The sequence below is a fragment of the Narcine bancroftii genome, chromosome 4, assembly GCF_036971445.1.
Source record: "Narcine bancroftii isolate sNarBan1 chromosome 4, sNarBan1.hap1, whole genome shotgun sequence".
NCBI classification, from domain to species: domain Eukaryota; kingdom Metazoa; phylum Chordata; class Chondrichthyes; order Torpediniformes; family Narcinidae; genus Narcine; species Narcine bancroftii.
The window spans coordinates 244,742,995-244,767,941 of record NC_091472.1 but is presented as its reverse complement, the minus strand read 5'-3'; the positions used below and the strand labels follow the sequence as shown (position 1 = coordinate 244,767,941).

Below are 24,947 nucleotides of genomic sequence, written 5' to 3'. Positions count from 1 at the left end.
ATGCATATCATATTCAATATCTCACTAAGTTTAAAATCAAACAGAAGGTAAACATAGCCAAGCCATCCCAGGTTCTGACCTCAAATCCACTGAACGCATCTATGTGAGGCACTACCTCAAGAAGGCAGCCAATGAAGCTGCGCGCTACTTGAAAGAAGACAGACACACATGATGTAGTCAGGTTAAGTTCTGAGTTTTATTAAGACTCAGACCCGACTTTTATACTTGCACTGATCCCACTGTGGCCCACCTTGGTTGATGTCACAACATACATAACAAAAGCGGGTTTCCCGCGCGTGGATACTTTCCTTCATAACAATCCCTTTCTTCCCCGCGCATTGTCCCTGTCTGTTGGCTGCGCAGCAAGGCCAGTGCCATTTTGGTGTCGCTGGTCTTTAAACTGCCCTTGCCATTCACCCACTGGTTCACTTGTTAGGACCAGTGCCGATGCGTGGGCTGCTGGCCTTTGGTTGCACTCGTCACCTGGAGTGCCGGCTCGATTGCCATCGGGGTGGGCTTCCACATGACACCCCCCCAGAACCAGCAGTATTGTCCTTGGTGCCCGGAGCCAAAGTCTCTGCAGCCTTCGGTGGCCTGCTTCTTCAGCGTGGTGCTGGTGTCTTGACCACGTGCACCGGGCCAGGTGTGCCGGCTTCAGCCTGTCTGAGGTGAAGACCTCCGTCTTGCCTCTGATCTCCACCTCGAATGTGGCCCAGTTGTTTCAGATGACCCAGAACGGACCTTCGTATGGCCTCTGAAGTAGTGGATGAAAATATACTCACAGTCTTGCTGGCTGAATGTTTGCTCCCATCTTCACCAAGGGGTTGCATGTTGTTTTGGAGAACATTTACTTTAACAATTTTAAACTTTTCTTTAAATTTTTATTTATTCTTATTAATTTTAAATTTTATTTATTTCCTTTTTTTTTCCAGTTGCTTGGGTTGCCAGTTGCTTGAATACCAAATACAGGGGATTTTTACTGTACATCCATTCAACCCTAGACCTTCATCCAAATATGGACAGCAGTAAAGTAAGGCTTTTTTCCATTAGCATCAAATCAAAACAGTTCTCAGGCTGTCATATCCAGAGCACAAGTAAAAATTATTTTACATCCAAGGGAGAAATTAGTCACAAATTCAATTCACCTTCAATACCAACTTTTAACCATCGCTCCAAACTAAAAAGGCATGTACCAGACTCACGGTTGTTTCCTTGACAATAACTCATCATCAACCCTTCATCAAGAAAATAAATGGAAGAATGGTTGCCAATTATGAGTGAGCAATCAGCATTGTTCACAATTCTTAAAAGAACAAACAAAATCTGGAAACATACAGGTTTAAATGAATCAGTTGAAAGCAATATTAATACCACACATCAGGTAACGCCAACCTCTAAAAATGGTTTAAAACCAATAAAGCACATCTAGTTTGAATGAATAGATTTCCATTTTATTGGATGCCACTCTAACATTGTCCAAAACCTTTCAAGACAAAGAACCTTGATGATTAGCTTCAGGTCTACAGCTCTAGACAATCCCTCAGAATCAATGATTACTTGGTTAGCACTCCACTGCTGCAGATTCAGAGTTGACGGATGAAGCCAACATAGCACCCATACAAGGCAGGTGCTGTTTGATAAGGTGAGAAAATAGGTCGCTTAAGAGATTGTGTTCTCCTTCCTCCTCGAGCTAGCGAAGCATTAGTGAAGAATCATTGAGGAATTGCTGCGATGCAAACTGGAGACAATTTTTGATCCACCGTCATAGCCTTTCAACTGAAAATGTTGATTATTCATATCTCAAACCCAGCACAAACCCCATCGTCTATTGGGCAGCAAAGATCCCAATCCTCCTATACATGTTAAAGACCTACAAGTATCAACCACAAAGAACTGGAGTGATATCACTCATGCTACCTTCACAAAAAATTCAAATCCATTTACAAGATCATCAATCCAATATCAGCATCATCATCCAGGTAAATATTGCAAGCACAGAAGTCCAGATTACACCCAGTCAGCTCAGTGGCATGCCAAGTTGATCATATACACACAGACTGGCTTCAAAATAGACCAAAACTAAGTTTTACCACAGCAAGAGCTTATCTAATAGATAGGCAAAACGCTTTACGTTCACCAAGTTCTCTTGAAAAAAAGCTAGTTTTTATTCCCATTACCCGCTGGTGAATATATGTCTTTTTTATCTCTTTAGTGATTGAAGATGTAGTGTATACATGATATGCACCCCAACTTGACCGGATGTGTATCATTTGAATATAGAGCAGTAGCTTGAACCAGATTCAATTACTTGAAATAATATTGTATCTCTCCATTGCATTGGAAAATAAATACATCTGACAAACAAAATGATTTTTAACTGTCCCACAGCAACTCTGATCTCTTCTATTCAGGGCTAATTGCCAAGAAGGTTCCAATTTCAAAAACACAAGTGAGTGTTTATCTTCCATTTCGAATCAAAGCTTTTCAATATAATGGATATAAAAGGGGTGTTTTTCTGATGACAAGTTGTAAATTGTCGATAGTCAGACATCTTAAATTACCATGTATGAGACCCTTACATTTCAAAACTTGTCATTTACAAACAACTCATTTAACTTCAATCCAGAAGCAAACTCATTTAGATGCAACAGAGGCTGAATTAGAATCAGAATTTAATATGATGGACAAGTTACGAAATTTGTTGTTTTGCAGCAGTGTTGTGGGTTTCCATCCTCCCGATGCAATCAAGCGCAGCACACAGAAATCTCTTTGTTAACTCTCTATCAGAGAGCAGCTACCTGGAAGAGCCCTCTCCTGCTATCACACTGGAAGCAGTCACGTAGGATCTCCATCCAACAAGAGGATTCACAGAATATTTATACACTCAAGCAAGGGACTTAGAGAAAAGGTTACATCAGCCCCAGACCTATGAGATCTGAGAATAAAGCATTACATGTAGGACAAACAGCACCCCTCTTCCCCCAAGCCTGTAGCCTTATAGATCATACATCAAGGTTGAAAAACATGCTGTTAGAACCAAGAGCAGTTTATAATTCTTCAAACTCAACGAAACGATGTCTTTCTGATCTCTTCTCACATTCCAGTACCATCTCCTTTGACTCCTTCCCAGGCACCCCAGGTTATTCCAGGCGCTGCCAGTGTGAGAACAGTGCAAACACACAACACTGCTTTAATCTTTCACACCGCACTCCCCCCACCCCCCCCCACCCTATTCACTGAGTCCCAGCAAGCTCCCACAGGTGTCAATATTCAGTGCAAACATTCATATAAACCTCCTTACAACAATTTTTTTTTTTTTTAAATAGTGCACAAAAAGTAAGGCAGTGTCTTTGGTTCATTGATTATTCAGGAATCTGATGGCAATGAGGAAGAAGCTGTCCTTGTGCTGCTGAGTGCTCATCCTTAGGCTCCTGTACCTTTCCCAATGGTAGCAGAGTGAAGAGGGCATGGGCTGGATGGTGGAGTGCTTTTTTTTTAAAGGCACTGCTTCTTGTAGATGTCATCGATGGAGTGGTCTTGTACCTGTGATACCTCTGGAGGTTTTTCTGGTCCTGAGCATTTGCACTTCCATACCACACTGTGATGCAGTCAGCCAGAATGCTCTCCACGGTACACCTGTACAAGTTTGAGAGTCTTCGGTGACATATCAAATTTCCTCAAAGTGCAGCCACTGGCAAGCCTTCTTCGGAGTTGGATTGACATGGGAGGCTCCAGGACAGATCCTTGAAGATGCTGACACCCAGGAATTTATAGTTCTTGACCCTATCCTAGTGGCAGATTAATCATTAGGCTGAGTAGGCTGAAGCCTTGGGGGGGCCTGACACATTATGGTCTGATTAAACTGACTTAACAAAAACAATGAGGATCATTATTCTCCTTCATCCTTTGTGTTTGTTTGATTTCATTAAAAATTGCACGTAGCCTCCCAGCAGATGGAAAGTTCTGGGCAAGTGAGTCAGCCGGGCAATACTTTTCTGTGGTACTAACAAAATCATCAAGGCGTTGAAACTATTTATAAAGTAGCAGAAATGGACCACATTACTCCAGGTTGGAGAAGAGCACAGATATGTACAGAAACACTGGAGGAATGGAGCACCATAGCCACAGAGCTACAAGAACCCGGTGGGACATCTCTAGCTCTTCCTCCGCGCATCTGCACCTGGGGCCATGATAGGTTTCCGTGCTCTCTCCCTGCCCAGCGGGACGCAACCTCTCCCTGCCCAGCGGGACGCAACCTCTCCCTGCCCAGCGGGACGCAACCTCTCCCTGCCCAGCGGGACGCAACCTCTCCCTGCCCAGCGGGACGCAACCTCTCCCTGCCCAGCGGGACGCAACCTCTCCCTGCCCAGCGGGACGCAACCTCTCCCTGCCCAGCGGGACGCAACCTCTCCCTGCCCAGCGGGACGCAACCTCTCCCTGCCCAGCGGGACGCAACCTCTCCCTGCCCAGCGGGACGCAACCTCTCCCTGCCCAGCGGGACGCAACCTCTCCCTGCCCAGCGGGACGCAACCTCTCCCTGCCCAGCGGGACGCAACCTCTCCCTGCCCAGCGGGACGCAACCTCTCCCTGCCCAGCGGGACGCAACCTCTCCCTGCCCAGCGGGACGCAACCTCTCCCTGCCCAGCGGGACGCAACCTCTCCCTGCCCAGCGGGACGCAACCTCTCCCTGCCCAGCGGGACGCAACCTCTCCCTGCCCAGCGGGACGCAACCTCTCCCTGCCCAGCGGGACGCAACCTCTCCCTGCCCAGCGGGACGCAACCTCTCCCTGCCCAGCGGGACGCAACCTCTCCCTGCCCAGCGGGACGCAACCTCTCCCTGCCCAGCGGGACGCAACCTCTCCCTGCCCAGCGGGACGCAACCTCTCCCTGCCCAGCGGGACGCAACCTCTCCCTGCCCAGCGGGACGCAACCTCTCCCTGCCCAGCGGGACGCAACCTCTCCCTGCCCAGCGGGACGCAACCTCTCCCTGCCCAGTGGAGTGTGCTTGGTGGTTAATCTCATCTGGTCCCTTAACCACAGCTCCGCAGCCAAGAAAACCCAGCAGAGCCTCTACTTCCTGCGAAGACTGAGGAAAGTTCATCTTCCACTCTCCATCCTCACTACCTTCTACAGAGGATGTATCGAGAGCATCCTGTGCAACTACATTACCACCTGGTTTTGAAACTGTACCTCCTCAGATCGCAAGACCATGCAGAGGATAGTGAAGTCAGTGGAAAAGATCATTGGGGGAGGCTCTCTTCCTCTCATGAAGGACATATACAACAGTCGATACAGGCGAAAGGCAATAAACATTGTGAAGGGCTTCACACACCCCTCGAATAAACTGTTTTCTCCCTTCTGCCATCTGTAAGAGGTTGTTATGTCCACATTGGGCAAGTTTTTTCCTCCCAAGCCATCAGGCTCCTGAATTCCCAGAACATATGTGAAAAGTGTACTGAGGACTTTTAATGTATACGTCTTAATACTTTCATATTTCAATGTGTTTAACTTCTATTCTAACTTATATTTATGTAAATAGGTTCTGTGGTTCCTTGAGAAACACTATCTTGTCTTTACTGTACAAGCATGGTATGAACGATAAATAAAGGTGACGACTTGACTCTTCTGTAGGATTCTCTGGTTCTCTGCTCTCATTCTCTAATGCTGCAAACTTACCATTTCTGAATCCAAATGGCTGATTCTTCTGTCCAATGAAGATCCTGGAGAACCCAGTGGCAAGGCCCAAATTGGTATGAACCACAAATGAAGGTGTTAAATGCCAAAATACTATCTAAAAAAAAAATTAGTTGAAAACCTTTGGTACATAGTAAAGCCCCACCACCAGCTTAAGCTGAGCTAGAAGGTTCAGATGCATTAAAAAAAGTTCAACATTTAAAAAAATGACAAAAATATTTTAAGACATTTAACTTCAACCTTAAAGATCACAAATAATTAAAAACATCTTATTCTGCCTCCACTTCATCACAACTAAACAATTACCATGCAATTGAGTGCTTAAATTCAATATCCCACAGGGCCCAACAGTAGATTACCCAGCCTCAAGGCAAGCTCCTTTTCCACTATTCAATTTCACAGAGAGCAAGGATAGAGTTCTGCCATTAAATTTGAGGTTTCCACAAACAATAAAGCATTTCAAAGTTATATCAGATTTGTATCAGTTTTGCATCAGATCTGACAAAGGGTCTTTGCTTTCCACAGACACAGTCTGACCAACAAGTCTTTCCAGCAGTTTTTTGTTTCCAATTTGCTATCATTCATATAAATAGTTAGTAAAATTCCAGAATAACACATCCAAGTAATTTTGATCCAAAGCTATTGCTAATGTTGAGACTTAGTCATGCAAAACATGGTTTCCTGCATTTAGGTGAGCCAAAGATATTCGTTATCAGGCTGGGAAGTCTGTCTGCTAAGCCAACACAAATATAAACCTACTATAACAAAGCAATAGGGCGGCGCACATCTCTCGTGGCGAACTGGCTCCCGCTTGTATCGCTGTGCTGGCGGGAAAACTGCAGGAAGATGGCACCATCGAGGGTATCTCAGTGCCTCGTGGCTCAGGCCACAGCGCGCGCCTCAGGTATCGTGATGATGTCACCGCCCATGTGGGGCGGAGCTGACGCTGCCCTTAAAGGGCGCGCGCCAGGTTCAAATAAATCAGTTCAACTGAAACCCCTTAGCATCCTGTGGTGAGTTTCAGATTTTGTAGCTGATGCAACAGCAATCCCATTCAAGTGAAAGAGAAAAAGGACCACTGGTAAAAAAGAACTTAATTACAGTCAAAGGATTGTATGGAGCACTTCATTAACTAACACTCTTGAGTAACCTGCACTTCAGAGGGATTGGCATCAGGGAAGTGCCAAGCAGCTTCCAGACCAACAATAGTTAACCTGGCATACATCCCAGCTCCTGTCTAGTAGTCTCATCTGACAAATAATCAAACTTTTACTGTAGTTTCAATGATTTTTATTGATTTAGAGAGGTAACATTTTTAAGTCTGCATGTATATCCGTTTCACGAATTTTTTTTGAACAGTATTTTTACATATCACAAGTGAAACATTGCTTGTTTCTGGAAATATGAATATCCTCATTATATTAATTTTCAGAAAATAAAACTCGACATAAAAATTAGTTTACACCTGCATCCCCAAGCATTGTATGAAATTGGACACAAAAGATTCAAGTTACTTGACCAAATTAATACTCTTGTCAATATTACCAAAATGTGTTTATTATCATATTGGTGTTTATGCAATGCACTGCCTTCAAAAGAGGATTTAACATATACATCAGTAAATTTTATGTTTGGTTTAGTGAGAATTTGGGGGGACAGGGATGGGACTATAAAAGCGAGCTTGCAAGGTCCTAGTGCACAACGACAAGAGTGGGTCTGGAATTCCACTGACAAAGACCTTTAAAATAGACTGTTGCAAATCGAGTTCAACACAGTTGGTCAAGAAACTGGGAGGAGTGCAAAGACTGAGACATGGATATTTTAAATCACAGATGGTAAAGTTGTAGGTGTAATGTAACGTAATTATATTAAAAATGACTTACTTCGAAACAGTTTCACATTTTCAAGTCAGATCAAACAAGGCACATACAAAATTACAGTGAGAATACCTGTACCTGAAGCATTAAATGATGCTCTTTTTGAGGTCACTTGCATAAAATTCTACTCTAAATATCGGAGGCCTACAAATTCTGTGACCCTCAAATCCTGTTGTACATCTTGACTCACACAGCAAGGTTTGCGACCAGAACTATTGCAGCATAGTCTGAAGCATCCACCTTTAACTCCCTCCCAATTCAACTTACCACGCATAGAGCTCATTCGTCATTAAAGAACAGGATCATCAGAGGTCCAACTTTTGTCTAAAATATCTGCTGAACAAAACTGAAATATTTCTATTTATTTTGTAATATATTCAACTTATGATGGAATAAATTTGGAAACCATATACCAGTAATCTTTGAAACAAGAACAGCAAACAAAATAATTTGTCTTCGAAAATGTCAGTGAATAGGGGGAGTCACATGATGCTGAGAGGCTGAAAGGGCATGTCCAGAGAGCTCCCATCTAAAAGCCTCTAAAACAAGGAAAACATTGTCTATAAATAGAAATTAAACTTACCCACACTGAAGCACGATGGGCAGGAAGAGCAAGAAGCAGGTGACAGAAAACCAGGACCGGCTAGAAATGGCGGAAACTGAGTGAAAACTCACTCGACGCTCGCGATTCGCAGGCTCTCTCACTACCAGCAGGCCCTAGCGCGGAAGGCACGAGGAAAAAGCCTGCAATTTTGGCCTCGCCCAACCAAGATGTTCCAGCAGTCCTGTGGTCGCTGGCGACCCAGATCAGTGGTCTGGAGCAATGAGTGGATACCAAACTAAAAGAGATCTTGGAGGGCCTGCTCAACCTGCGAACTTCAATTGCGACTCTGACAAAGCGTGTCGGGGTCCTGGAAGACAAGATGGAGGACGTCCAAGATAGACAAGAAACACTGGAAAATACACCCAACGGGTGGGTTGTCAAAAAAAAAAAACAGCTGATAGACAAGTTATAATATCTGGAAAATTACAATTGGAGCAATAACATTAGACGACTGGGCTTGAAAAAGGGGGGAGGAAGGGAAGAACATGGTGGAGTTCTTTGAACACTGGATCCCCAAAGTGTTGGGACGGGAGCAATTCAGAGCCCCTCTTGCCATAGAAAGGGCTGGTCAGACATTTGGCTCCCATCCTGCCCCAAATCAATGACCAAGGCCGGTTCTGATCTGGTTTTTGAGCAGCAGGGACCGGTAAACAGTGCTAAGGGCAGTGATGACCCAATCAAGAGAGACGGCAGGGGGGGGGGGGGGGGGGGGCAGTGGAATTCCAGGGTTGGGGTGGGGGGGGGGGGGATGGTTGATGTTCTTCCCCAACTTGAGTACTGTGCTGCTAAAACAATAAAATGAATTTGACCAGGTCAAGAAAATACTGTACCTGGTAACCCTAAAAAATCATGCTTTCGGGAAGGGGGAGGAAACATTTCAAGGAACCACAGGACGCTATGATATGCACCTGGGAGATACCAGAAAGTGGGTAAGCCTGCAAAGATACAGGCTGAATCAAACCCCTGAAAGAGCCATGGACCAAATACCTGAGAAGCAATGGAACAAGGTGGGGGGGGGGGGGGGGCGGGCGTTCATCACAGTCCAACAATCATTGACTCATGAAAACAAATAGGCGATTGAGGATATTGTTGGACATAGTAGCTGGGGTTTTGACAAAGCTTTGTGATGATTGGAGGGAATGGAGGGTTATATATACTTTTCCTTGTATTTTTCTTTAAAAATGTTTAAATAGCAAAAATAATGGGAGCTTGAAGTGGAAGAGGCTATGGGAGCTTGAAGTGGATGAACGCCCGCAGACCAGTCGAGAGAGAAGCTGGTACATGAGGAGACTCAAAATTTGAGGGGAAATGGCACAGGAGCAAAGAGGAGGTGCCAAAATAGAGCACAGGAATATTTTGCTTGTTAATTTTGACATATTGGGGTTTTTTTTTAATTTATTTTACCTAGGCTTGTCTATTAGGAGAAGCAATTTCATTTTTCTCATGTTTATTTTTATTCTTCTGTTTCTCTGTGACTGGTGTAGACATCGGAATGGAGAAACCATGAACGACAGAAGGGCAGGAGGAGGGCGTTGTGAAGGTAAAAAGATATAGAAACACAAATGAATAAGACTATCAAATTTATATGTATCAATGTGATACATATAAAAGGAGACCCATAAAAGGAGATGGTCCAGGCATACCTCCTTCAGTTCTAAGGCTGGGGGGAGGGGGGAAGTAGCCATTTTAATACATAAAAGGGTCCTGGTAATGATGGAGCTACAGACCCAGCCGGCGATTTGTAATGGTGCACTGCTAATTACATTCAGAACCTTGGACACTGCTAAACCTCTGTGCGCCAAACTTTGATGATGAGTACTTCATGCAAAATGCTTTCCTAAGGGCTGCAGAGGGTAAACAGAACATATTAACTGAAGAAGATCTAAATTTTTGCCTGCACCTGTTCTACACAAGACAACAAAAGACAGTGATGAGGTCCATTGTGGCGAAAACCCACTCTGGCCTTCATGAAAGCATTAAATGTAATAGACATATGGAGATGGAGGAACCCACAGACTAAGGACTACTCCTTTTACTCTAAGTCACATGTCTCTCACACCAGAATTGATTATTTTCTCATGTCTGCCCGGTTGGAAAGCAGAGTGCCTGAGTCAGAATATTTAGCAAGGCTTGTACCAGATCACTCACCATTGACCTTACAGATAACAATGCCTGAAAAACAGACAAATGCATAGAGGTGGAGCCTTAATGCTACGCTGCACTTTTATAAGGGGTTGAATATATAAGTTGGTAGCACTATTGCAAATAATTTATAAATACCACGGGAAAAAGTGATGGTGGATCTGCCCTCTCAGAATTGCATGCAGCAGAGAAAGGGCTGTATGCATAGCTGTATGCACAACTGCATGCATGGAGCATTCACGGAGGGGCTTCTCTGCCCCATATCATTCTGGAAAGTCAAGTCCACCATTGCTTTATCCCCCCCCCCCCACGGTCTTTAGAAATTGTGCACTATAGCACAAATAATCCGCTATTGCCATTAATTTCCTCTCCCCCCCCCCCCCACCACTCGCTGCGACTTTCCCGTGGCAAAGTTTATACCTTCATTTTAATCTTTTCTTCCTTTGTTTTCCTGCACTCTTGCAAAACCTTGGGTCATTTCACTCCCACAATGCAATTGCCCGTTTAACACATGCATGATTGCAATGCCTGGGGTTGAAGCCGTCAATCCCCGTCGTGAGATTATGTCATCTCTAGCCAGTGTGGAGAAAATTTAAAGGTCAATTAGCCATAATTCCTGGGATCACTTGCAAGTGAGAAAGGAGCTAATGACTACTGTCTGCAGAAGACTTCATGAACAGAAATACAGAGGCTACACTGCCAGATGCCAGCCACTAGTTTGCCACAGAAACAGGATGGTCCTATTACAGATTGCCAAGAAGTATTTAAAAGTCAGCAGAATTCTGGAAAAAGGTCTTGTGGACAGATGAGACCAAGATTAACCTGTATCAGAGTGATGGCAAAAGCAAAGTGTGGAGGCATAAAGGAACTTCCCAAGATCCAAAGCACACCACCTCATCTGTGAAACATGGTGGTGCGGGGTGTTTATGGGCTCGGCACATATGGGTGCCGCAGGTACTGGCGCACTTCATTGATGATGGAACTGCTGATGGGAGTCACAAAATGAACTGAGGTGTATAGAAACATCTTATCCGCTCAAGTTCAAGCAAATATCTCCAAACTCATTGGATGCACTTCATCCTCCAGTCAGACGATGATCCCACACATAATGTTAAAGCATCAAAGGAGTTTTTCTAAAGCTAAAATTGGAAAATTCTTGAATGGTCAAATCAGTCACCTGATCTGAACCCAATTGAGCATCCCTTTCATATGCTGAAGAGAAAACTTTAGGGGCCAGAAACAAGCAAGAGCTGAAAATGGCTGCAGTAGAGGCCTGGCAAAATATCACCATAGAATCACCTGCTGATGTCCATGAATCACCAGACTTCAAGTGGTCATTGCATGCAAGGAATATGTAACAAAGTATTAAACATGCTGTCTTTAATATAGAGTGGAATTCTGTTATAACGCAATAGTTTTGGGTCAAAAAAAATTGCATCATGAAAAAAGCAGGGTTGTGCTAAATCAGGGCTTCAATAAATGGTTGTAGCTACAGATGAATAAAAACAAATTAATTTTTAGTAAACTGACCCGATCCCACTCCCAGCGGCAGCCTGATGCTCGAGTCCAATGACTCATCGCAATATATCCGGTTTCATGTTAAATCGGATAACACACACAGCATTGCTCTGATTCAAATATTATGGTGCCCTGAAATGAGGGGACTATATAAAAAGTGCAGCTTAAAGGAAAGCAGGTTCAATGCATTAACTGGCTTGTACCTGCTCCCAACTTGTAAGTATTATATAAACTGTTCTTTTGCAAATATGGAAAATCAAAACAGGAATTTTGAAATGTTTTTGCTACTTTTTCAATGTTTCTGGCAAATTCAGAGAAGGTGACCAATAATTAGAGCCCTCAGCAAAAGTGTTGGCAGAATAAAGGTCAAATGATCACAGCAATTAAGGAATCCATCAATATTTACTATTCAAGGATATTAATTAAAACACACAGTAATTTACAAACAGTTGAGGCAAACCTGCACCAAAGCCCTTCATATATCTAACAGGTAATGTTATAACCATTGAAATAGTTGATCTTGGTAATTGAACCAAATGGTTAAATTTAACTTGTATTGTTACGAGCCCAAAGGACCTCAAAACCCAGCAAATGGTTACTTAAACAAAAGTTGTTTTTAATTATCTTTAAATATGAAAGCAGAATCAAACTTTAACTTACCTATTTACTTACTTAACCTAACTTAACCCCTTTCTAATTCTAAACGCACGTGTATGTAATGTGTGTAAATTTAAGAAAAGTTATTTGGTTCACACTTCAATTTCACTTCTCCTTCTTCCAAGTTCACTGGTTACAGGCAATTCTTATACTGTGGACAGAATTTAACATGTATAAAGTTAACCAGGCTTTGGTGGTCGAAAGGTAAATGTTTACCACTCAGGAACGTTCTTGTAGGTTTGCAGAGAGAGAGATGCGTTGTTCCAGGATTTCCAATAGATGAGGTACCACCATTAGTCACCTCAATGTCTTGCTGATGAAACTTGCCCCATCAGGGTTCTCCAGATGATAACCTCTTTCTTTCAGGCTACCAGAGTTCCTTTCTGTTCCTCTTATTCCAAGAGAAACATCAGACAGATAGCACTTCCAGCCATCCGCCACTCTGGAGCTTCTGTCTCAGTTCCAACAAGCTTCTCCTGGCTGACACTGTTCAGTCTCTCTGTCTCTCTGAGATTCCAACTGCCAGCCACATGTCCTTCTCTCTCTCACTTGCAAAACCTCTGCCTTCTCCAGCAAACCATAGGAGTCAGTCTTCTAGTTCATCTGTTATTTTAGGCAAACAAACCTCTCAATGACCTCTAAGTGAGCACTTTGCAAAGGTCAAAAGCCTTGCAAAAAGGTCCAACACAGATAACCTGATTCTTCCAAGACAGCAGCCTATTCATTTCATGTCATCATTTCAATTAGGACCCAATTGTGAAATGTGCATAGCATTTTCCACAGTTTCTGTAAAGTCACAGAATATGAATTCTTCAGTATTTCAAATAACTTCTGTTTTAAAATGTGTGTATGCATGTAACCTACTCTAATTTTACCAATTTATCGCCCAAAAACATCTCCAAATACTCCATCACAGTATATTTGAGTATATTTCAAAGCTTTGGTTTTGATGCTGATCAAAATATGCAGTTGGATAGTTGCAGTATTAAGTTCAATGGTGGCAAAACAAATTTAATATCAGAGGGCAATGAAAGAATATTGGGCAAACCAAAGAATGGGATGGAATACATCAACTGAATTCACCACATTAATCCATTTTAAAAAAAAACATTTTTTGGAACAAAAAGCACAATCTTTCCTGTTGGTGCCCAATGAGCCAACACATGCAGTGGTCCCAACCCAAATTGATTACAGTGAGTATAAAATCAAATTTCAAAAGACAAAGTGTTTGTTCACATGATGAAATAATATTTTCAGGCACAAGTATTTGAAAACAGTAAGATTATGGATCTTGTAACAAACAACTTTAAAACAAATGGCCTGTTTCTGGTTCCTGTAGAGCTGCGTGAAGCACTAGTTTCTTTCAACATTAGCAATTAACCACAATATTCAACAACAGGAAGTTCCTTCATCTTTACTGCTTGTGATACCTCATTTTTCTCGGTAAACTTCTTTTTGGTAGTTGGTGTCAAGTACAAATTTTATTCCTTGATTTCAGGAAGTAAGATATGCACTACCCAATCATGGGAGGGAAATGAACATTCAATACCAAATATCATTGGACTTTTAAGGAGAATCTGAAGATTCAAACAAAAATTACAAACAATTCAATATACATGATTGCCAAATGATGCAAACTAAAATACAAATTAGTACCCTGGGCATGTGGAGTAATATAGATATAGGTTCACAGACATTGCCCAACCTATTTTATGCTTATGCACTCAAGTATAGACGTAATCCTCACTTTAGGTAATACAGTTTTAATTGCCAATTTCAAAGTTCTTATTTCTAAAAAAAATCAAAGATTAATTATCTCTTAAAAAGTTTTGACTGTAAGGGTGAGAAAAATAAAATAAGCAATCATAGCCAAATCACTTAAATTATATCGTGATATCTACATTAAAACTCATTACTCATGGACAAGAGGGACAGACAGTATTCTGGAGAGATAAAGTGTTTTTGCAGATCATCATGGAACAACCAGAAGCAGCTATTCACAAAATTCAACTAAACATTTATTTATTGGCTATGTGGAGAATATTACATTATATGTGTCAAAGCTTAAACAAACTTCTTTTCAATTAAAAATGTTGCTGCTACTAGAATCACTGTGATATCAATAAACAAACAATAGTCATTATGTGAAGAACTTGTAGTGATGTAACATATACATTTTTAGCTGGTTACAAAGACAACAGCTAACCAGCTACAATGCCTAGGTCTGCTCGTCTTTGATGTCCACACCTCCACATTGCAGAGTGAAGTTAGAAAAAGCTGGAGATCAAATATTGGTGTATTTGATCTCCCACATACTGCTTGCTATATTCAAACACACTAAGCTGCAGAGCCAAATGTATTTCTCATCCACTCCCTTAGCCTTATGATATGCATATTCCAAACTCCAAAGGCAGAGATCACCAGAAGAACATGGGAGAAAGATTCAGGAGTGTTCTCATAAAAAATTAAAAATACCTTCTAACACCTGGTAACCCCTGCCCTACAACTGGGACATTCAGAATGCCACTGTGAACTTTGCTCATGCTTCGAGAACACAAAGAAACCTGGTTTACAAACCTCCTGAACTATCCATCTGCCATCCAGTCAGGCATCTCTGTCCCATGCATGGACAGATTTTTGCATTCCTTCAAAGGCAGTATCTCTCATCTCATAAACACACAGAACCAGAATGAAAGCAAGATATCCTCAATTTCAAGGAGGGAACAGGAAAAAAATATTGCACAACTTCAAACTTTTTATTGAGAATATAAACATATACATACAGGTCAAGTTCAAAGAAAGTGGCCAAGAGAACGTATTGCGAGCTCCCGTTTAAGTAAGATGGGATTATCACTGTTGTAGCAACACTATAGATAGACTACAACTCTTAGAAGTTTAGTGAACTGGCATAGGACATCATAACGTGGCATGCATGGTTCAGTGTTTTAAAAAGAATATGCGCGACTCGAGTAAATGAGTTCTGATTTACCTGCAACTGTGTGTGTCATTATTTCATGTTCATCAGCCACCACTGAGTTTTCAGTGACTACAGCTGGTGATCCTGACGGGTCCAAAACAAGCTTTTGGACCATGTGGATACTGCATGTTGCTGTTAAGCTACCGCCATTCTGGACAGTGGAACCAGAACTGTGGTTTCGACAGACTGAGGCACAATTTCACCTCAGGAAGGATACGACTTGCTATTATCATCTTATCAGTGCCTTGGACCAAGCCACTGCCAAGCAAGTAGGTGATGTCCTGCTTGATTCACCAAAGCATGTAGATCTTCTGCTGTAAATGTACGGCATGTCCCGCAGAGAGAGGGTTGCCAGACTGTTACACATGCAGGAGTTGGGTGACTGCATCCCATCCAAACTAAAGGACAACATGCTGTGCCTGGCAGCTGGCCAAAGGCCAGATATGTTATTCGAACATCTCTTCCTGGAGAAGATGCCAGAAGACATTAGACTCTTATTATCACAGAGTTCTTTCACGGGGCAGTAGCTGCAGAGGCAGATGTCCTGTGGCTGGCAAAAAAGCACACCAAAAGATCTTCGGACAATGTCGCTGTGTCACAGCTGTCTGCACCAAGCGCCTCCACTATTTTCCAAGCCAAAGCTTTTAACACACCAGCTCCTGTAACAAGGCAACGTCTCAAGTCAGGCAGACAGCCTGTCAATACTTCCACCTGGTGTTTTTACCACTGCCGTTGGGGAGACAATGCACGTAGGTGCCTGCCACCTTGTGTGTTCTCAGGAAATTAATGGCTGACCGTCATTAATGGCTGCAATGGTTGGCTGAAAATCTATGAGCCTTGCATATATTTGGGATCAGCTAATCCAACGTAAACTGTTGGTGAACACAGGATCGGATGTTAGCATTTTTCCACCAACTGGTTTCAATACATGTTATTCTTCCCCTAACCTTCAACTCACACCAGTCAATAGTTCCAACATACCCACGTTTGGCATCAAAAAAATGAATGTTCAGTTCAAGGGAAACATTTGCACATAGCTTTTTATGAGCAGCAGTGTCACGACCATTACTCGGGGCCTATTTCTTTGGGCTTGTTCATTCACGGTGGATTTAAAAGGGCGTCGGCTGGTGGATAGTACCACCTTTCAAACTATTCACCTGGCAGGATTGCATGTTCCTGGACTATGCCTTCAAGCCCTGCGTAAGGCTGTTCTCCACAAGATACTGCATTCTGTGATCAAGTATATCAATGCCATCAAAGCTAATGTCAAATCTGAACATCTGTTTCAACAGTTTTGTGTCAATAAAAATGGAGAACATGTGAGATTATTGCTTCACACTGAAGTAAGGTGGTTGTCAAAGGGAAATTGCTTCAAAGGGTTTATAGAACTATCTGATCTCCTTAGAGTGTTTTTGAAGGACAAACCTGAAATGAAGCTCTTGCAAATAACAGGTGGCAAAGCTTATGTGAGCTACTTGACAAATATTTTTAAGAAACTAAGTACATTGAACAAACAACTCCAAGAAGCAAATATGACGCTCATTGATGCAAAAACCAAGATATTTGTATTCCTGACACTTCTAGAATTATGCCAAAATAATATTTCTGCAAGAAATGTTGGTCAAATCTATTGGTTAAATAAGTGTAAGGTAACTAATGCTGCTACAAGCATCATTGTTGACCATTTGAAATTGTTGGTTACCAAATTCAATGATAAATTTTATGATTTAAAGGCAATGGATTTTGTTTTTTGGTTAATTCAGCCAATGCTGATGGACTTATCTGAAGTTCCAGTGCAACACCAAGAGGAATCATCTGAGTTGCAACATGTTGAATCTGTAGCCCCTTTCACACTTGCAACCCACCAAATTAGCCATTCAGGTGGTCAGCTATTCCCCAGTGATTTTCTGACAGTGCATTATGATGCCTTAACAAATGCATGTGACCCCGTGAAGCTTGTGATAAACCCCAGCTTTGCCACTGTTCCTTTCTGCTCCTTCTCACCCACACACTCTATTTGATTGTATCACAGGCCTCCAGAAATGCCTGGGGATTTGATCGTGGACCCTGCCTACCCATTGTGAAAATGGCTGACGAAGGGGTTCACACAACATCACGTTATTGATCACCGTGAGAGCACATTCAACTTCAGACCATGCTCCACTAAAATGGTTGTGAAGAATGTGTTCGGTCGTCTCAAAGGTCACTGGAGGTGCCTGTCCAAACGAATAGGTATTAATACTGTTTTTGTGGCAGATGTAGCTGTTGCCCCCTGTGTCTTGTATAATATCTGCGAGCTTAAAAGGAACACTTTCAGGAAGAGTGGAAGGCTGAAGTCTCCGATCTCCCTCCTCCAGAAAGCATCCCTCACAGAGGTGCCACTGGCAGTGGACTGCAGCCCATATGTGAGGCTATAATGGCAGTCCTGTGTGGAAATTAGGGTAATGACTGAGTTTAATCATATAGAAGTCTATAAAACTTTATTGCTCATCCTTAAACATAGTGCAACTGTTAAATCTGAACTTTAAAAACTGTATAATAACCATTGGAACATTATGTTACATCAATATAAACATGGACAATAACTCAATAATAGGAGTGCAAAAACTTTTTTGAATAAAACTTTAACATCTTGAAAACACATATTTGGCAAGTTTTTGTTCATATTGACCTTCAACTTGACTTCAACACACGACAGAATTGTAAACTTTACGACTTCGGTGAAGAATGAAGGATGTAAATTGATCATTTGACATTCTCATCTTCATCCTCTAGCACAGGGGTGTCAAACTCAAATTCACAGAGGGCCAAAATTAAAAACTTGGACTAAGTCGTGGGCCAAACTAAATATTTATTGAAAAATTTGAACAACCTCTGCATGTTTTCTCTTCTTTCAACATATGTAATGTTAAACGTTTTCTTATTAAAATAAATGTTTAATAATAGTTTTGGTTAAACTCTTTCCAGAAGAAGCATTAACAAATGAGAAATAAAATATTCAATAAATAATATTTCTCTATAGCCTTTAAGCTCCTTTTAAATGTATTTTTTTTCACAAGCCAACAAGTCACAAAAATAACAACTTGCTTCAATGACAAACAGGTTTGTCTTTTAAAATGATGAACATATAGTCTGCCTCCCACCTGTCTTGAAAGGACCTGTTTTCTGTCTTTCGTTTGGCCATTTTTCGTAAGGGGTTTATTACATGTGAGTTCGGCGACAGGTCGCAGATGCTAATGAAAGTAAAGAGAGGAGGTGGGGGCGATTAGCGAGCTGACGGGCCGGTGCCCACGCATTTGCAAAGCATTCTGGGATTTGTAGTATTAGCTGTGCATGCGCTATACTGGCGCGGTGGCCAGCGGGCTAGTTCTAATACATTTTTGATATGATCTTGCAGGTCAAATATAATTATATCATGGGCCAAATTTGGCCCGCGGGCCTGAATTTGATGTGTGCTCGAGCAGGTGAATGTTGGAGCCGAGTTAATGACCAATAATGGCTTGATCAGCTGAACCCTCAGCACTTACCAGTGACGAATGTGTCCCACCTGAGGAGTTGATAAGTGTTGGGATCTAGGCTGGGTGCACCATTGGAGATGGAAGACAGCCACAGGAAGGGGAAAGCTGTGTACATTGTCAAGAGGGAGAAGAATGAAATGGGGGGGGGGGGGGTGCTGATAACAGTTCACGGCAGGAGTGGTATGCAAAGAGGCACGTGGCAACATGGTGGCAGAGATTGGTTGGAATGATGGGAAGGCTGATGAGAAGGGAGATGCAGGAGGCCCGCCAAGGGTGGAAGGAGATTAAATGGTGGAGAGCCAAGGTTGGATTTGTCCAATCACTTTGATTAATGAGGCCAGTCTGCTTATAACTGCTGACTGTGCCCGCATCTCCTGTCGAATCAGGCGTGCCACTCTTTCATTTTCAGCCTGGCACACCTGTGGCAGTGACATCCACTGCTCCTGCATCAGCCTCTGCAACATCTCAGCCTGCTTCTCCCTTCTGTCTCATTCTCTTTCATGGTCCATCTGGTCTATTTCGGCTAAGAGCACACGCATCTCATTTGCTGCCTCCTGCCCCTTTGTGGGCTTCTTACATCTCTGCCTCCTTCTCGCACCTAGATATCAGTGAGACAAGTATGTGAATTAAATGTCACACCCTCTAATTCAAACAAAAATTTTCTTTGAACTGATTAATTACAAGTCTTACCAGCTCTCAGTACAGCAGGAGGTGTTATCCCTGTATTATCGCCAGTTGATGTCAGGTCAGCTGCCATCTGCTGCTCAACCAAGATGGTTACAGGAGATGAGGCAGTGTTAGAGGTTCTGGGGGAAGGGAAGGGACCAAGAGCAGATGAGGGACCAGGGGTGGTTAATGAGTCTGTTGGAGAAGAGGAACAGGGGCATACTGTTTGTGCACCTTACCCTCTTCCTGCACCTCAGGTTGCAAACTGGATTGAGGGGATCATGCATCAGCCCCCCCCTCAAAGCATGAAGGTTGCCCACAAGGGCGAGTGGTGTCGCCTGCCTGCTTGAACCTCAGATGTCATAAACAAGATTAAAATAAGGCCAGTCTCAGCAGTCTGCGCCACTCCTCCCATTATGCTGCATGGCCCGGTGCAGCCTCCTCTTGAGTGATTTTAGTTTGTTGATTACCAGTTTTTGTCTCTTCTATTCCCCAGTTTCCTGAGCTTTACTGCAATTCCCTCACAAAAATCAGCCATCCTTAATTGTGTCCATTAACTCATAACCATATCCTTTGTGTTAGAAGTTGCTGCACCTCCCTATTATCCCAGTTTACAGAAGCCTTTTTTGTTCTCTTTTAACATTTTTCACTGATATGAACTTCTTTAGTCAGCCCAAATAAACTCTGATCTTGTAAATCACAGCATTGAACATGCCGAGCCAATGTACCTGCTAGTTATAACTTCATGGGAGAGATGGAGGAGGGTCTGGATTACCTTCAGTCCAGCACCTCAACAGCACAGTTTTCGCTAATGGTGGGGAGTACGTTTTTTTTGAAAAATTAAAGAGGAGCCTTGGGCATAAAAGCACAACACAAGACACAGCCCAGCAACATTGGAAGAACTGAGGAAAGGCTTGTCACAGTCTGTTCCAGATTCAATACATTTGCAGACATTTTTTTTCCCCAAGAGAGAACCATTCTGACTGCTAAAGAGAAAACAGCACTTGTGGCCAGCAATTTTTGTGGAATTCAGAGCAAAGCATGTTCTGTGAATGACCTTTTTAGTGGAATGACCTGTGCCAGGAGGGTCTTTTGGGAAGCAAAATGCTTATTTTAAGTGTGACTAACAGTTAAGGTCACTTGGAGAAACTGGTGCCAGGTCTTGAAAGCTTTGTGGAGGCCACCCGGTTTTAGTCTCACCCACAAAAGGGCAAGGAGTGTTATGACTACATACAGCTCTTGTGGATGGACATTTCTTCAAAAGGCAACACAAGGAGAATTCGTGTGTCAGTAGCAGCCACAACTCCAGTCTTCCCATCAGTTTGATATTAATTCTGCATCAAATTTCAAAGGCCTATGCTTCAACACTGAGTTTAAAAGACTGAACTTTGAGGAAACTTTCTAAATTTTGGCCGAGACTGTAATGGTTTGTGTATATCTCTCTCTCTCACACACACACACACACACATACACACACACACACACACACACACACACATACACACACACACACACACACACACACACACACACACACACACACACACACACACACACAAGACTACAGTTTAAGAGTTAGAGATAAAATTAGTGTTTTAAAATTAAACACTGTCTGGATCATTGTCTATTGCTGCTCGTAACACGTGGTTTGTAACAAATGGCGGAACTTAATTCATACTAGTGTAAAGTGATGCTTTTTGGAAAGTTATACCAGGACAGGGAAGCATTGTTGAACAGTGGCACCTTGAAACAAAGTGCATAGTTTCCAAAATAACAGGAATGCATGCAGACAAGGTGGGAAGGCCATCAACTTGGATGGGGCAAAAACATTTTTTTTCGATACCAATTGAAGTATGTTGGTGTTCAGAGGGACCTGGATATCCTTGTATATGAATCACTAAAAGTTAATAGAGGCAGAGTAAATAATTTAAAAGGCAAGAAGTATGTTGGTTTTTGTTGCAAAAGGATTTAACTATCCAAGAAAGGATTTCTGAGACTTTCAACTGCAGGCATCTCAATGCTATGGAAAAAGGACCACCAATGCCATCTCTGCACAATCCTCCAAATCCACAAGAAGCAAATTGACATCAGCATCTTCTCCCAGATTAACACCAACTACAGACAGCAGACCATGACATCCATGTGCCAACACCAAACTCTCAGATGAACACAAAATTCAAGGATGTGTTAAAAATTATCTCAAAAAAGTGTAACAATTCTTATTCCTATTATCCTGTGGCCCATGTTTGCTCAAAATGGAGCAAGAACAACATGGATGCTACTGAAAGACCATGCATTGGGAGCACAGCAAAAACCTGAATAAGCAGTGCACTACTTCACAAACTACCTTCTGACCAGTAGGTGCAAAAATCTGCAGTTCCCACATGAACCATCACAAAAATCAGAAAATGACAGGAAGAAGCACCAAATCATTTCCTGGGATGAGATGGTTACTGTGAAAGATTACAGTCAATAAGAATGGGAGGGAACCTAATAGTTCTGATGCTTAGAAGAGGTGACATTTCATCTTGATGTGTCAAGAACCGTGGTTAATATCTCATGGACAGTCCAGCTCCCAGCCAGCCATCAGCACTGAGACCTCAAGAACAGCTGGACAACAGAAGGATATGAAAGGAAGTGAAACCAGAGGAAAAGTGCAGGAGTGAGGAGGGTGTGGCAAGCGTGAGCAGATAAAGGCCTGTGCATTCCTAAAATAGGCACATCCATCTGTTTGAGGGACCTCACTGCACATATCTTGTATACCACTGATCCCTTCAGCTGAATAATGACCATTTCAAAAGTACCTCAATAGCTATGAAGTGCCTTAGCAGATCCCAAGTTGGCAAAGTGAAGTAAAACATATTTTGTTTACTTCAATAAATTCACTTGAGTATTATTGAGAATATTAAGAAGAAAAAAAAAATCTTGAAGAAGTGGATCATAAACTGGAAAATAAACTAATGACATTCTCTTTTCTGTCCAATCTGAGTGTATCATGCAATTTCTGTGTTCGTTATTGATTTAGACTCCATTGACTGAGGAATTTTTGGAGTAAGGCACAAGGACAAAACAAGGCTGTCAAATTTTACATTGCAGACACTTGTTTTGAATTATTGACAAAATGGTACAAACAACATTTGTTTAAACAATCACTGCCATCAAAAAATCTCAAAATGGGTTATTATGCTCTCGAGTGTTGAACATAAAATTCTGTAAATGCAGTGATTGAAGGTTAAACAAAGATACTGGAGAGGCTCAGCAAGTCATACATACAGCATCCTTTATGTAGCAAAGATTAAAAATATACATAACCAACATTTCAGCCCTGAGCCCTTGAAGTACGAACTGAAAGCAGGCAGGCATATGAATAAAATGCTCCTCCCTCTTCTCCTTCCCACCCCTCCATTTTATTCAGGCACCTGGCCACATGACTTGCTGAGCTTTTCCAGCATTTTTGTGTGAACTATTATGCCACAGCATTTACTTTAAGTGATTCATGCCAACTTGAGCAATGCCAAAAAAATTATGAATTATGGGAGAGATTGCAACCTGTAATCATCTTGAAGTTTAAATCATTAGATTCTAATCCAAAGTAAAACCAGAAACAATTCAAAAGATGTTTTTCAAATACAATTCAGATATACAGATTTATGCAACCCAGAAATGAGGCCCTTCTGCTTAACTCACTCTTGCCAATCAAAATGCCCTCCATATTGATCCCATTTGCCTATGTTTGTCCCATGTTCCTCTAAGCCTTTCCTATCAATGTTCCTGTCCAAAATGTTGATAAACATAGTAACTGTATCTGGCTCTCTACCTCCTATGTTGCTGATTTCATATGCCCACCACACTGTCACAAAAGCTTATCTTTCTGATTCCTTTTAAATATTTTCCCTCTCACCTCAAAACCCAAGCCCTCTAATCAGATTTTGGGAAGGCTATCAATGCCCCTCATAATTTTATACACTTTTAAGGTCACCCCTCAGCCTCAGTAACTCCAGGGAAAACAGTCCCCATCTATCCAAGCCCTCCAGTCCAGGCAACAGCAAAGTGAATCTCTTCTACTCCATCTGGATCTAATTGTCACAAGCTTTGAACTTTGTGGAGAAAGGAATTAAAATGCAGATAATCACGAGCATTATTATTTGCATTTCCTTCCTCCGGTCAGGATTTTAAAAACGCACATCTCAATTTTCAGTGCAATGCAAAAAAAAGGAAGTGAAATGTGGTTTCACCCAAATTGCAACTGACATTTTAGTACTGGCAATGGGAAGAGGATAAATCTTCACGGTTTTAACATTCCCTACTCGCATTCAGATAGGTACAAGAATGACTCTGAAATCATATTTCACGTTGACCCGCACACATAAAACGTTCTTGGTGAATAATATGAAGTTGCTGTCAAATAAAATGAAGAGAGGAAAAAGCCGCACAATCAACTCTCGTGGCCAAAGCCTGGCCCTGATCGGAGCTGACAGCTGACTGAAGCTCGTGGTGCTTTCAACTTCGGGACATTAGCTCGACGACTGAACGACTGCAAATCGGACTCCCTTGCAACACGACGTCGTTTCAATCCAGTGATTAAAACATGAAGCGAACCAAATATACGAATAATTCTTTTTTTTTAAATCACATTCCCAGCAGATCGCAAAGAAGCAAACTGAAGTGGGAGAGGCAAAGGCGATGGGTCTCATCTCCTTGAAAGGAAAGCCGAGCACATCTGCAACCACCCGCCCTCCCCCCTTACAACGCCAAAGAAAAAGCTACAAATGCACCAAGACATCTGCTCTGCATCCGCCGGGCAGCTCCGGCCCCGGCCCGTGGCTCCTTCCCAGTGTCCTGCTCGGAGTCCCGAGGACGAGGGTGTCCTCTCCACGCCGACTGGCCCCTCGCGCCGGCTGGCAGGGCTCGCCGCCACTCCCCCTCCTCCATCTTGCACCCCCCGCCGCCTTGGGTCCCCGGGTTTCCTTACCTGCTCCGTCAGCTTGAGGAGACCCATGGCTCCGTCGCTCGCATGCACACACCCCCCTGCTTGATGAGGGCCGCCAGGCTTCGTCTCCCTTGCACCGACTTCTCCCGCCCTCCGAAGCTGGAAAGCGAGCTCTTCTTTCAAGATTTTTTTTTGGGGGGGGTAATAAAGATTTTTTTTAAACCCATCGAGATCAAAGCAACGGCCGATCCGCGGGCGAGCTCATCTTTCCTCCCCCCCCCCCCTCCCACCCACCAGTCCTCGCTCGCACTCGGCGGCGCGCCTTCCCCCGAGCGGAAGTCGCGCGATCAGCCGGATCTGATTG

The 24,947-nt window shown here is 42.7% G+C and overlaps 1 protein-coding gene across 4 annotated transcripts in view; it reads right to left on the bottom strand.

Moving 5' to 3' along the window:
- Window positions 1-24,881, bottom strand: part of LOC138761810 (serine/threonine-protein phosphatase 6 regulatory ankyrin repeat subunit B-like) — a 149,077-nt gene extending 124,196 nt beyond the window's left edge. For 3 of the 4 annotated variants that reach the window (XM_069934574.1, XM_069934577.1, XM_069934575.1), the window contains exon 1: window positions 24,626-24,880. In XM_069934574.1, coding sequence (XP_069790675.1) covers window positions 24,626-24,652 — 27 coding nt within the window. In that variant the 5' untranslated portion in view covers window positions 24,653-24,880. Of the gene's footprint in view, window positions 1-24,625 lie in introns of all 4 variants that reach the window. The other variant, XM_069934576.1, reaches the window with a different exon arrangement.
- Window positions 24,882-24,947: the final 66 nt, after the last annotated feature.